Raw genomic sequence first — 11,808 nt, forward strand, 5'->3', positions numbered from 1 at the left:
TCTTTAGGAGTATAGAGCAGGTTCAAGTTGAAAGCAGATTGCTCTGCTGATTGCCAGTAAACTGGCAGTATCATAAGTCAGTCAAATGAATTTACACTGATTAAAAAGAAGTAAATTTCACTGCCTGGCTGAAGCAGTGCATCTTCTGTGTTGGGGGGAAAATGGGGAATTGGCTTGGGTCTATTTTGTGACGTTTTTGGTGCTTAATAAGGGCTTTGCCCTAGTGGGCTTTGGAATGTTTCTTGTGGGCCAACATCCTTTACATTTGAGGTGACTTTGGGTGTGTGTGTGTGTGACTTTTTTTGGGGGGGGGGTGATTTATTAAGTTTTGTGGACTAGAATGCATTGTTAGAGGCATCTGACAAAGTAGGCTGTACTTGGCACTCACAAACTTACATATTATACACACTTCTTAGCTGTGCAGGCACTCTAACTAATCACAGTTTCCGCCCCTCAGAAGTGTGCAATTTGTTTGCATAAGCTGTCTCTGTTCAAGGACAGTCGTGGAGAAAGGGAGAACACCACTTGGCTGACTGGTCTTCTCAGTTGCAAAGTGGGCCCCAAAGCCTTGTCATCATATGGGGCTGGCAGTGTGTGTTTTGTGTGGTAAGTGTGGAACTAGCAAATGGAGTCGCACACTGGGAGGAATTCTGAGGTTGAACAAGCTTGTCTGTGCACCACAATCTGCCTACTACTGGTGACAATTGATAGAACACCAAGAAAAAAACGGCCCCTTGGGAGTTAGGATTAAAGAATGGATGCTTTTTCTTCCTAGTAGCAGCCACCCAATGCAACCACACAATATTTCTGGTAAGAGATATTTATGGGAGACAACCGTCTAAAAGAGGAGTGGTCTAATATTCCAAAATACTCTGAAATGTGTTCTAAGCCAGGGTCATTAATGGTGCCCTTGAGGCATAGCTGCCAAGTCTCCTGTTTTTCGCGGGAAATCCCCGTTTTTAAAGCCGTTTCCCACTGTTATCCCGAATGACACGAAAGCTCATACCAATGACAGACTTAGTTGGTCTCTAAGGTGCTACTGGAAGGAATTTTTTTATTTTATTCCAGGTGCTCCTGGAAGGAATTTTTAAAATTTTGTTTCGACTACGGCAGACCAACACAGCTACCTACCTGTAACACAAGAACGTGTTTAGGCAAATATACAGGACCAACATGTCTACGTCACCCTCATAAGTTGAGGGGTGAATGATTCCTCCCTGTCCTGGATATGCAGGTGGACTTAGGACTTGTCCTATATCTGTGGATTTATAAAGGAGAATTCTAGGGAAATCCTTTGAAAAGTTCACACGTCTAAACAGTCATAAACACATATGCAAATAAGGAGCACAGTATTAGTGAACCAAGGCTCCTGTATTGATGAGGGTAGCCATTTTGTTGTATGTACAATAGACCTTTGTGTATTGAATTACACAGGAAGTGCTGTTTCTTCCTGCAGCATCTTAAAAAGTATTTTTACCCTGCACTGCAGAGGTACTGCACTTTGAAGCTGCTCCAAGCAGCTTTGCACTGTTTAAAATGGGGGGCGGGGGGGGGGCAGTAAACCTTGTTAAGTTCGATGGACTAAATGGCAAATTTTTGGTTCATTCTGAGGATGGCAGTTGGGGGTGGCATTGTTTTGTTTTTGTTCTTACGTATTTTGTGCTTTTTTGGTATTTTTATGCTGTGAACCACCCTGAGCTCTTTGGATGAACCATGGTATACAAATTTAATAATGTTTTAATATATGAATAGTGAGTTGGGGGAGTCACAGCAAATCTAGCCTGGGTCAAAATCCTCTGACACCCGTACATAAGAGTCACCTTTTCTCTGTTGGTCCTTTAACCCACTGGCTCAGCTGCTGGGTGGGAGCCACTCAAGCAGAGCTTTCCAAACTGTGTGTCGCGACACAATCGTGTGTCAGCTGCAGTGTGTAGGTGTGTTGCGCAAACACTCCCTGTGCTCCTCCCATGGTTTGGGGAAAAAGTTAAGTTTAACCTTCGGTTTGCTAGTGAAACTGAATTACTGTGTCGTGGAATGATGCCTGTCTTAAAAGGTGCGTCACCAACATGCAAAGTTTGGAAAGCTCTACACTTGTGGGTCACAGCCTGATCCGAAGTGGGTCCCCACAGGAGCCCTAGGTAAAGGTAAAGGTACCCCTGACCATTAGGTCCAGTCGCGGATGACTCTGGGCTTGCGGCGCTCATCTTGCTCTATAGGCCGAGGGAAGCCGACGTTTGTCTGCAGACAGCTTCTGGGTCATGTGGCCAGCATGACTAAGCCGCTTCTGGCAAACCAGAGCAGCGCACGGAAATGCCGTTTACCTTCCCGCCGGAGCGGTACCTATTTATCTACTTGCATTTGACGTGCTTTCGAACTGCTAGGTTGGCAGGAGCTGGGACCGAGCAACAGGAGCTCACCCCGTCGTGGGGATTCGAACTGCCAACCTTCTGATCGGCAAGCCCTAGGCTCTGTGGTTTAGACCACACAGCGCCACCCGTGTAGTAGTAGTAGCCCTACCACATGCAAATGTATAGGAAAAGGTTAGGAAATGGGTTCCCTAATGCATCCTTGGACTAAAAGTGGGTCCTGGGTCTGGAAACTTGCTTTAACCAATATGTCAGGCATCCCCAAACTTCGGCCCTCCAGATATTTTGGCCTACAACTCCCATGATCCCTAGCTAACAGGACCAGTGGTCAGGGATGATGGGAATTGTAGTCCAAAACATCTGGAGGGCCGAAGTTTGGGGATGCCTGCAATATGTTCTTCCCAGCACAGTAAAATGATAGGTCCCCCTGGTGATAGCTTCTGAAAGAACACCCTACATTCTCATGCACTTGTAATGCACTTCCGACCAGCAAAGTCATGAAGGTCTCTTGAGTATTCTGCAATTAGTTCCAGAAGTTGCTGGGAGGGGGGGGGGGTTTAAAGCATTGCACTGGAGAGGAGAGAAACAAGCAGAGCCCAATATATACATTTATTTCAAACAGGGGAAGCAATCCTGTTCTATCCACCACTGGCTGTAATACACACGCATATATATTTGCAGAATTCATGGAAAGAGAGACTTTAACCCCCACCCCCGAAAAAAGGTAATTGTTTTTTATTGCCGGAACACCAATGTGGATAAGACGAGCTCTTTCCTCGGGATCAGTTGTTCCACATGATTTGTTGGATCCAGTTGACATAGTTGCATACTCTGGTGTAAACCCCTGGCCGGTTGGCCTGGGCACATTTCTCCATGCCCCAGGAGACGATCCCCTCCAGCTGCTGATTGCAGACGAGAGGCCCACCTGAGTCGCCCTGTGAAAGGAAGCACAGTTCTTGACATTGCATTGCGTCCATCCGGCCTACAGGGGGCAGCACTGTAGCAGGGCAGGGCACTTGACTACAACAGTGCTGTATTGATATGGCACGCTGGTCCGCCAGGGCAAATGAAGCATCGCCCACCAACACCAGGGTACCCTCAGCCGGTCCCCACATGCCTGCCATCTTACTTTGCAGCCAGTTGGGGTATGTGTGTGTGGTGGTCCTGCCAGTTATTGACGAGGGAGGAGGGAGGAGGGAGAAAGATTGTTTTCTGCTGCTCCAGAGAAGCGGGCACGGAGCAATGGATTCAAACTTCAAGAAAGAAGATTCCACCTAAACATTAGGAAGAACTTCCTGACAGTAAGAGCTGTTCGGCAGTGGAATTTGCTACCAAGGAGTATGGTGGAGTCTCCTTCTTTGGAGGTCTTTAAGCAGAGGCTTGACAGGCATATGTCAAGAATGCTTTGATGGTGTTTCCTGCTTGGCAGGGGGTTGGACTGGATGGCCCCTGTGGTCTCTTCCAACTCTATGATTCTATGACGCTGGCTCCACCTACTGCTGGTCTGCCCTTCAAGTTTCACTGGGCACCAGCAAACCGCTGGTACTAAATATAAGCATAGTCTATGAGTGGCCAACATGCTGCCCTTCAGGTGTGATCCCAGGTGTCTGCCCCAAAGTCCTGCCCTGGTTGGCATCATTGATAAGACATGAAAGCATGCACAGTGAATAAAATGCAGGAGAAAGCAAGCTGGATAGATAATTGCACAACAATGGATGGGAGAGAGAGAGAGAAAAGGATGGCGTCAGCAGGAGGGCCAGGGTGAGGGGGACAGGTAAAAGGTAAAGGACCCCTGGACAGTTAGATCCAGTCAAAGGTGACTATGGGGTTGTGGCGCTCATCTCACTTTCAAGCGTTTGTCCACAGACAGCTTTCCGGGGCATGTGGCCAGCATGACTAAACTGCTTCTGGCACAACAGAACACCGTGACGGAAACCAGAGCACACGGGAACGCCGTTTACCTTCCCACTGCAACGGTTCTTATTTATCTACTTGCACTGTTGTGCTTTTGAACTGCTAGGTTGGCAGGAGCTGGGACAGAGCAACAGCAGTCGTTGTGGGGATTCGAACTGCCAGCCTTCCGATCTGCAAGCCCATGAGGCATGCATTGCCAAGAGGCAAGGACAAGGCATGACACAGAAGAATGGGCACTGAGGATGAGAACACGCAAGAATGGAGGGGGGGGGAGAGAGATTCTCTTTAGATGGCCTTTGGTAGCAAAGCCATGTCTCCATCCTACCTGACAGGCATCCACTCCACCTTCTGGTACTCCAGCACAGACCATCCCATTCGTGATGCTGTTAGGATAAGAAGCTCCACATCTCTCTGGGCTGATAAGCCTGACGTTGCCACACTGCAGGATGTTTGGGAAAGTGGCTGTAGAAAAGACAACACCACACGACCCCCATTTAATAGCTGCTCATTGTCCAAAATATCCGCAAAGCTTAATGAAGGAGAGATTTTCTGATTGTGCACGAAGGGTGCCTGTGGACTGTCACTATTTTGCAGTACTGGTTCAAGCGCATGCCAGGAAATTTAGGTCTGTGTGGTTAAAGTGGATCGAAGTGTTCTGTCGCTTTAGCACATGCAAATCCACTTATCTTTAAAAAGCTGTGCTTTTTGCAGTTGGGAAAGTGACAGGCAATGTACTGAAAAGTGTGGGGTGGACGAATGGTTAACGAGAAGACGTGTAAACACTTGGCCAGCAAATTGGGGTGAATGCTTGTTGACATATAACCCACCCTGTAAATAAACCAGAACAAATTCTCAAGAATGAGGAGATCTTACCATTTGGGAAACACTATGCAAGCAAATCAGGATGTATAAGCAGATGGCCTGGAGGACCTCTAAGGGGTTACCAACCTTTACAGGCCCATGGAAACTTTTGCAAACTGGAGCATCTGCCATGGGGCACCCCATATAGTACACGCATGCATATAACACTCTTCTTCCTGCCAATAATTAGGCTGGAGAAAAGCGTGTGTGGGTTTTTTCCTTTCTTTTCCCCAAACCTAATGAAAGGCCATCTTCCTGCAGAATGAATCTTCTCTCCCCAGCTGCATTTTCCAGGACCTCCAACACAGAGACGTAACAATTAGGCTTGGGGCTTCTTTCAGAATTAATCTTGTGCAAGATTCAGCTAATGAGTCCCACCAGTCAAAGCCCATACAAGGACGACCACTTGCACAATAAGTCCCCCCACCCCACTCCTATGTGCCCCTGGAAATTGGCTCTAGGTTTTTGTTTTTTTGGGGGGGGAGAACCCACAGAACAGGATGTAGAGGGAGGGGAGATTGTTCCGTGAGATGCTTGCAATGATTGAATGAGCAGCATAGTGCAACATTTAATCCCCCCTTTGTGCACCAGGGAAGGCCTCTGCAGTTGCAGGTGTGCCTGTGAGCAGCGCATTGGCAACCGGCGCATTAAGGCAGGGCTGAGGAACCTTTGTCCCTCCGGATGTTGCTGGATCCCAGTTCCCATCAGCTAGGGCAGCCGTGTTTTGAAGAGCAAAAAAGAGGACGGCTATGATGACTCTCATTTTAAATACCCCTGCTATATGTAGGCTATAGAAGCTGTGATATATTGCCGAAGGGGGGGGGGTGGCAGGAGAAGAGAAGAGGAAAGCACTAGTTATGTGTCTTATGTCTCATCCAGAAAGTATAGCCAGACATATTTTGGAAAATTTAAAGAATCCACCCGGACAGAAATTTTACCCCTGAAAAAGAGGACCTGTCCTGGAAAAAGGGGACACGTGGCAACCATACATTAGCCCAGCACAGCCAATGGTTAGGGATGAGGGAGGGCTCCCCCAGCTGTGGTCCCCCAGCTGTGCAATAAAGGTGAGCAAAAAGAGTTGGTTCTTTTGCGCTCGTGCGTATACCTTGTGGCGTAGTGAGGGTGCCCCAGCCAGATACAAGGCACATGGTCCCAGGGGCAGAGCAGCCTCTCGGTAACTCCAGAGGGTGTAGATTCTGCGTAAAGGGGACTGGCCTCTCCAGCTTCAGCATCATGACATCATTATTGAGGGTACGGGGGTTAAAACCCGGGTGGCGGAAGTACCTGACCACCCTCCGGGTCTGCTCCCCTTCTTCCCGGATCGCCAGGTTGTGTTTCCCCAGCCGCACGATTATATTGCTAGGCAACAGGAGAGAAGGAAAGCTGGTTTGTACAGAGAGAACCACTGCACATGCTGTCCCTGGCTCATAACCAGAGTACTGTATGCCATCAGTAAATCATTCAACACATTGCTCTCCCTGCCTCCCTGGCTTTTCTGCTCGCAGAATAAAGCTCCCAGAGTAGGTTCACAATATTATCAATATTTTTTTTAAAGTGCACAATATGATAAATATTTTTAAAAGTGCATTGTGTGTGTGGGGGGGGAAATGGGGCAGGGTGAAGTCTGCACATCGTCTGAGGCACCACTTACAGCTCTGTAATTCTTGATTGTAAGATCAAGGATTAGTCAAGAATAGTCTTAACGGAGCCAGCAGGGCTGCTAGAGATTATGGCTGTGAATGAACCATACATTTAAAGCACATTGTTATTGTTGTTTAGCCGTTTAGTCATGTCCGACTCTTCGTGACCCCATGGACCATAGCACGCCAGGCACTCCTGTCTTCCACTGCCTCCCACAGTTTGGTCAGACTCATGTTCGTAGCTTCGAGAACACTGTCCAACCATCTCGTCCTCTGTCATCCCCTTCTCCTTGTGCCCTCAGTCTTTCCCAACATCAGGGTCTTTTCCAGGGAGTCTTCTCTTCTCATGAGGTGGCCAAAGTATTGGAGCCTCAGCTTCAGGATCTGTCCTTCCAGTGAGCACTTTTCTCCCAAGAAGCAGGTGTCTTTTAATTTCTGACTGCTGTCACCATCTGCAGTGATCATGGAGCCCAAGAAAGTAAAATCTCTCACTGCCTTCATTTCTTACCCTTCTACTGTATTTGCCAGGAGGTGATGGGACCAATGGCCATGATCTTAGTTTTTTTGATGTTGAGCTTCAGACCATATTTTGCGCTCTCCTCTTTCACCCTCATTAAAAGGTTCTTTAATTCCTCATAACTTTCTGCTATCAAGGTTGTGTCATCTGCATATCTGAGGTTGTTGATATTTCTTCCAGCAATCTTAATTCCAGTTTGGGATTCATCCAGCCCAGCCTTTCGCATGATGAATTCTGCATATTTAAAGCAAATTAATTTCCCCTAAATAAAAAAATTCCTTCAGTAGCACCTTAAAGACCAACTAAGTTTATATTTTGGTATGAGCTTAGTTGGTCTTTAAGGTGCTACTGAAGGAATTTTTTTATTTTGCTTCGACTCAGACCAACACGGCTACCTACCTGTAATTTCCCCTAAATAATTCTGGGAACTGTAGTTTACACCTTGCAGAGCTACAACTGCCAACACCCTTAACAAACTGCAGTTCCCAGGATTTGGGGGAAGGGGGAGTTCTTTAAATGTGCTTTAAATATATGGCGGACGCAGGGGACGCAGGTGGTGCTGTGGGTTAAACCAATCAGAAGGTTGGCGGTTCAATTCCCTGCGACGAGGTGAGCTCCCATTGCTCAGTCCCAGCTCCTGCCAACCTAGCAGTTCGAAAGCACGTCAGTTCGAACCTCCTGCCAACCTAGCAGTTCGAAAGTAGTTCGAAAGCTCCGGTGGGAAGGTAAACGGTGTTTCCGTGTGCTGCTCTGGTTCTCCAGAAGCGGCTTTGTCATGCTGGCCACATGACCTGGAAGCTGTATGCCGGCTCCCTCGGCCAATAACGCGAGATGAGTGCCGCAACCCCAGAGTCGGTCATGCTTGGACTTAATGGTCAGGGGTCCCTTTACCTTTAAATATATGGCATGTGTACCTTGCTGGCTGTAGCAGTGTGGCCTGCTGAGGAGATGGATGGGCTCTTCTGGAAGAAGAAACCCATTTCCGGATATGGATTTTGTTTCCATGTATGGTCATCAAGGTGTGTGGATTTGAAGCAACAATAACCTGGCAGTCTTGTCCTGGAACTGGGCTAGAAGGAGACTAAGAAGCCAGATTTGCATCTGCTGCCTAAGGCAGCCGTCTCACTCTGCCTAACAGTAGGGTTGGTCCTAACCTCTGAGGCTGTTCTTAAAGCCAAGGCAGACTGATACAGGAGATAGTTCGCTACAGCATAAGAACACAGGTGGAATGTCAAATGTGCATTGCAGCCAATGCAAATTTGACAGCTTCACCCACAAAAATTAGATCTGCGCCTGCAAAGCAACTGTGGCTTTATTTCCAGTTCAAAATTGGCTTTGAGAGACTTTTTTTCCCCATCATCAGCTGCTTCCTATCCCAGTGAAAATTGCAGAAAGAGGGAAGGAAAAGTCACCACCCTAAATCCTGAAGCCAAATCATGTAGTATAGGAAGTTTTAAAAATGTTTGCTTTGGAACACCTCTGTGGGAAAATGGTTTCTTTCTGAAAGTCATTCCAATACGTAGCAAACTGCAGCACGCCATGTTTCTATGAAATACTGTATTCCAAACCCAGCAAGCCTTTTGATAATAATGCAATGATTTGCGATGTAAAAAATCACTCCACCAGATGGCGCTGTTTGCCTGCATATAATGCGACCCTCTGCCTGACCTATTTGCAAAAGCTTTGCATTTGCTCTCAGCAATGTCTTTTTCATCACATGGTTGATTCAGCAGGATTTTAATGGTAAGAAACCTTGCAGCGGGGATGGGGAACCTGTGGCCTTCCAGATTTTGCTGGACCACAACTCCCATAATCCCTGACCATCGACCATAGTCTTCCTTCCTTCCTTCCTTCCTTCCTTCCTTCCTTCCTTCCTTCCTTCCTTCCTTCCTTCCTTCCTTCCTTCCTTCCTTCCTTCCTTCCTTCCTTCCTTCCTTCCTTCCTTCCTTCCTTCCTTCCTTCCTTCCTTCCTTCCTTCCTTCCTTCCTTCTGCAAATTGCTGCATAAAGGTGTAGGACTGAATTTAAGACGGGGGAGGGGAACGAGAAACGGAAAGAGCCACCCCTCCCTATCTGACAGCCCTTCAAAATGAGGGCTGTCCTCTTATCAAACTGGCACATGGCCGTCCCTTCTTCTTCTCACTTTGAATGGGATTAAAGCTCAGTGACAGAGCACATACTTGTCATACAGGAGATCTAGGTTCAATCCCCCCCCCAGCATCTTCCATTAAAGAAATTTCAGGGTTGTGGCAAGGCAGGGTCAGACATCTTTGCCCTGAGTCCCTGGTGATGTGCACCCAGTCGTCTGGGCAGGTCTAGATGGGCCAGCTGGACTCAGTAGAAGACTATTTCCGGTGCATGGTCAGACTCACCCACCATAGCAGTGCGCAGCAGTGACTACCCAGGAGTCAGCGATCAAAGTCCCCCCGCAAGTGTATGTGCCAGTCAGGTATGCTTGCCAGGGCTGAGAATGGGGGAGGCAGGGATAGCCTCCAATGATCCTTCCCTCGTCATCTTGGGTGCACACTGCAAAACACACATCAACATTACAATTGCATTACTGTATATCCTACTTTCCCTCCAAGGAGCTCCAAGGGGCATATATGGTTCTCTGCATCTCTGTATTCTATGCACAACAACCCTGCGATGTATGTTAGGTTGAGAGTTGACTTGCCCAAGCTCACCTAGTGAGCTTCTGGGCTGAGTGGGGATTTGAAGCCTGAACTCCTATGTCCTAGTCCAATGCCCTAACCACTATGTCACACTGTCCCTCTATTCCAGCCAGTAAATTATTTAAAGTAGGGTTGGAGATTCTGAGGAAGAGGGAGGGAACAATCAGGCTTCAGGCCCTTCCTGCTTTTTAGCCATTTTTATGGAATCTTTAGTGGATCAGGTGGTTCCAGTTCCAGGATGCTTTTTGCTGTAGGAGAGAAAGAGCTGGAGAAAAGGGGGGGGGGGGAACTCAGACGCACATTAGTCAAAATGTATTATAACACTTTGACACCAGATGGCGCTGCAGAGCTGAAATCGCAACTCAATGGTATTTTCAATTGTGAACTTTACAACTGCTTTTTGCAGAGCATTTCCAGAACTTATATACAGGTAGATATTATCTAGCCAGGGTTTTGCTCCTCAGTCCTTACACCTCACGGAGAGAGGGGGCACTCCTTATCTGCTCCAATCCATCACTTCCTGCTGGAATTTCTTGTGAGGTATTTTTAAAAGCCAGAAAAGTGAGCATGGTGCTCCTTTTAAACTGACAAGAGAAATATTGGCCCCACCTGCACTATACATTTAAAGCACTCCCCCCCCCAAATAATAATCCTGGGAACTGTAGTTTGTTAATGGTGCTGAGAGTTGCTAGGATGCCGCTATCCAATAATAATAATAATAATAATAATAATAATAATAATAATAATAATAATAATTTATACCTCGCCCATCTGGATGGGTTTCCCCAGCCACTCTGGGCGGCTTCCAACAGACATTAAAATACAATAATCTATTAAACATTAAAAGCTTCCCTAAACACGGCTGCCTTCAGATGTCTCCTAAAAGTCTGGTAGTTGTTTATCTCTTTGACCTCCGGTTGGGAGGGCGTTTCACAGGGCGGGTGCCACTACTGAGAAGGCCCTCTGCCTGGTTCCCTGTAACCTCGCTTCTCACAGTGAGGGAACTGCCACAAGGCCCTCGGAGCTGGACCTCAGTGTCCGGGCAGAATGATGGGGGTGGAGACGCTCCTTCAGGTATACTGGACCGAGGCCATTTAGGGCTTTAAAGGTCAGCACCAACACTTTGAATTGTGCTTGGAAAGGTACTCACAGAGTTATAGTTCTCAGAATCCCCTGGGAAGAGGGATTGAATGTTAAACCCAGCTAGATGGGTGGGGTACAAATAATAAAATTATTATTATTATTATTATTATTATTATTAACCACTCTGGAAATTGTAGCTTCAGGTGGAGAACAGGGTGAGGAACTTGTAACCCTCCAGGTGTTGGTGGGCCACAACCCTATCATAGAATCGTAGAGTTGGAAGGGACCCCAGGGCTCATCTAGTCCCACCCCCTGCAATGCAGGAATCTCAGCTAAAGCTGACAGATGGCCACCCAACCTCTGCTTAGAAGCCTCCATCATTCCTGATCACTGTCCAAGTTGTCTGGGGCTGATGGGACCTGGAGTCCAACACCACCCCGAGGCCACTGGTTCCACCCTACCCCTCGCTGTGCCCGCACTTTACACTTACCAGCAGAGACAAGGAGCAATGCAACAGCCAGCTGCCTCATGCCTGCCATTGTCACAAGCAGAGTGGAGAGTGGCTGGAGACCTCTCAGGACTTGTCCTGCAGAGGGAGGAGAGCCAAACATTTGTTATCCAGAATAACCAGGAGGACTCGCTTGTTTTGCATTGGACTGGATAGCTCAGGTGGCTCCAGAGTCCAGACCTTTTTTTCTTGAGCCACAGCTGCATGCTTTGCATCGTCTAAGGCAGCGGTTCTCAAAGGGTGTGGCA

At 47.5% G+C, this 11,808-nt stretch overlaps 1 protein-coding gene across 1 annotated transcript; it reads right to left on the reverse strand.

Annotated features, from left to right (window-relative positions):
* Positions 1–2,774: 2,774 nt before the first annotated feature.
* Positions 2,775–11,591, reverse strand: LOC118086748 (trypsin-like). Its single transcript, XM_060276450.1, has 5 exons — positions 11,543–11,591; positions 9,670–9,823; positions 6,247–6,500; positions 4,606–4,742; positions 2,775–3,301 (listed from the first exon to the last, which is right to left on the reverse strand). The coding sequence occupies exons 1-5, from the start codon at positions 11,589–11,591 to the stop codon at positions 3,149–3,151; spliced, it is 747 nt and encodes a 248-aa protein (XP_060132433.1). The 3' UTR covers positions 2,775–3,148.
* Positions 11,592–11,808: the final 217 nt, after the last annotated feature.

This window comes from Zootoca vivipara, chromosome 6, assembly GCF_963506605.1.
Source record: "Zootoca vivipara chromosome 6, rZooViv1.1, whole genome shotgun sequence".
In the NCBI taxonomy this organism is placed as follows: domain Eukaryota; kingdom Metazoa; phylum Chordata; class Lepidosauria; order Squamata; family Lacertidae; genus Zootoca; species Zootoca vivipara.

Coding starts and splice junctions, on each gene's coding strand:
- LOC118086748 (XM_060276450.1), bottom strand. CDS start 11,591: ATGGCAGGCATGAGGCAGCTGGCTGTTGCATTGCTCCTTGTCTCTGCT. Junction 9,824..11,542: donor ATTGCTCCTTGTCTCTGCTG/GTAAGTGTAAAG, acceptor TGTGTTTTGCAG/TGTGCACCCAAGATGACGAG. Junction 4,743..6,246: donor CACCCTCACTACGCCACAAG/GTATACGCACGA, acceptor TCTTTTCTACAG/CCACTTTCCCAAACATCCTG.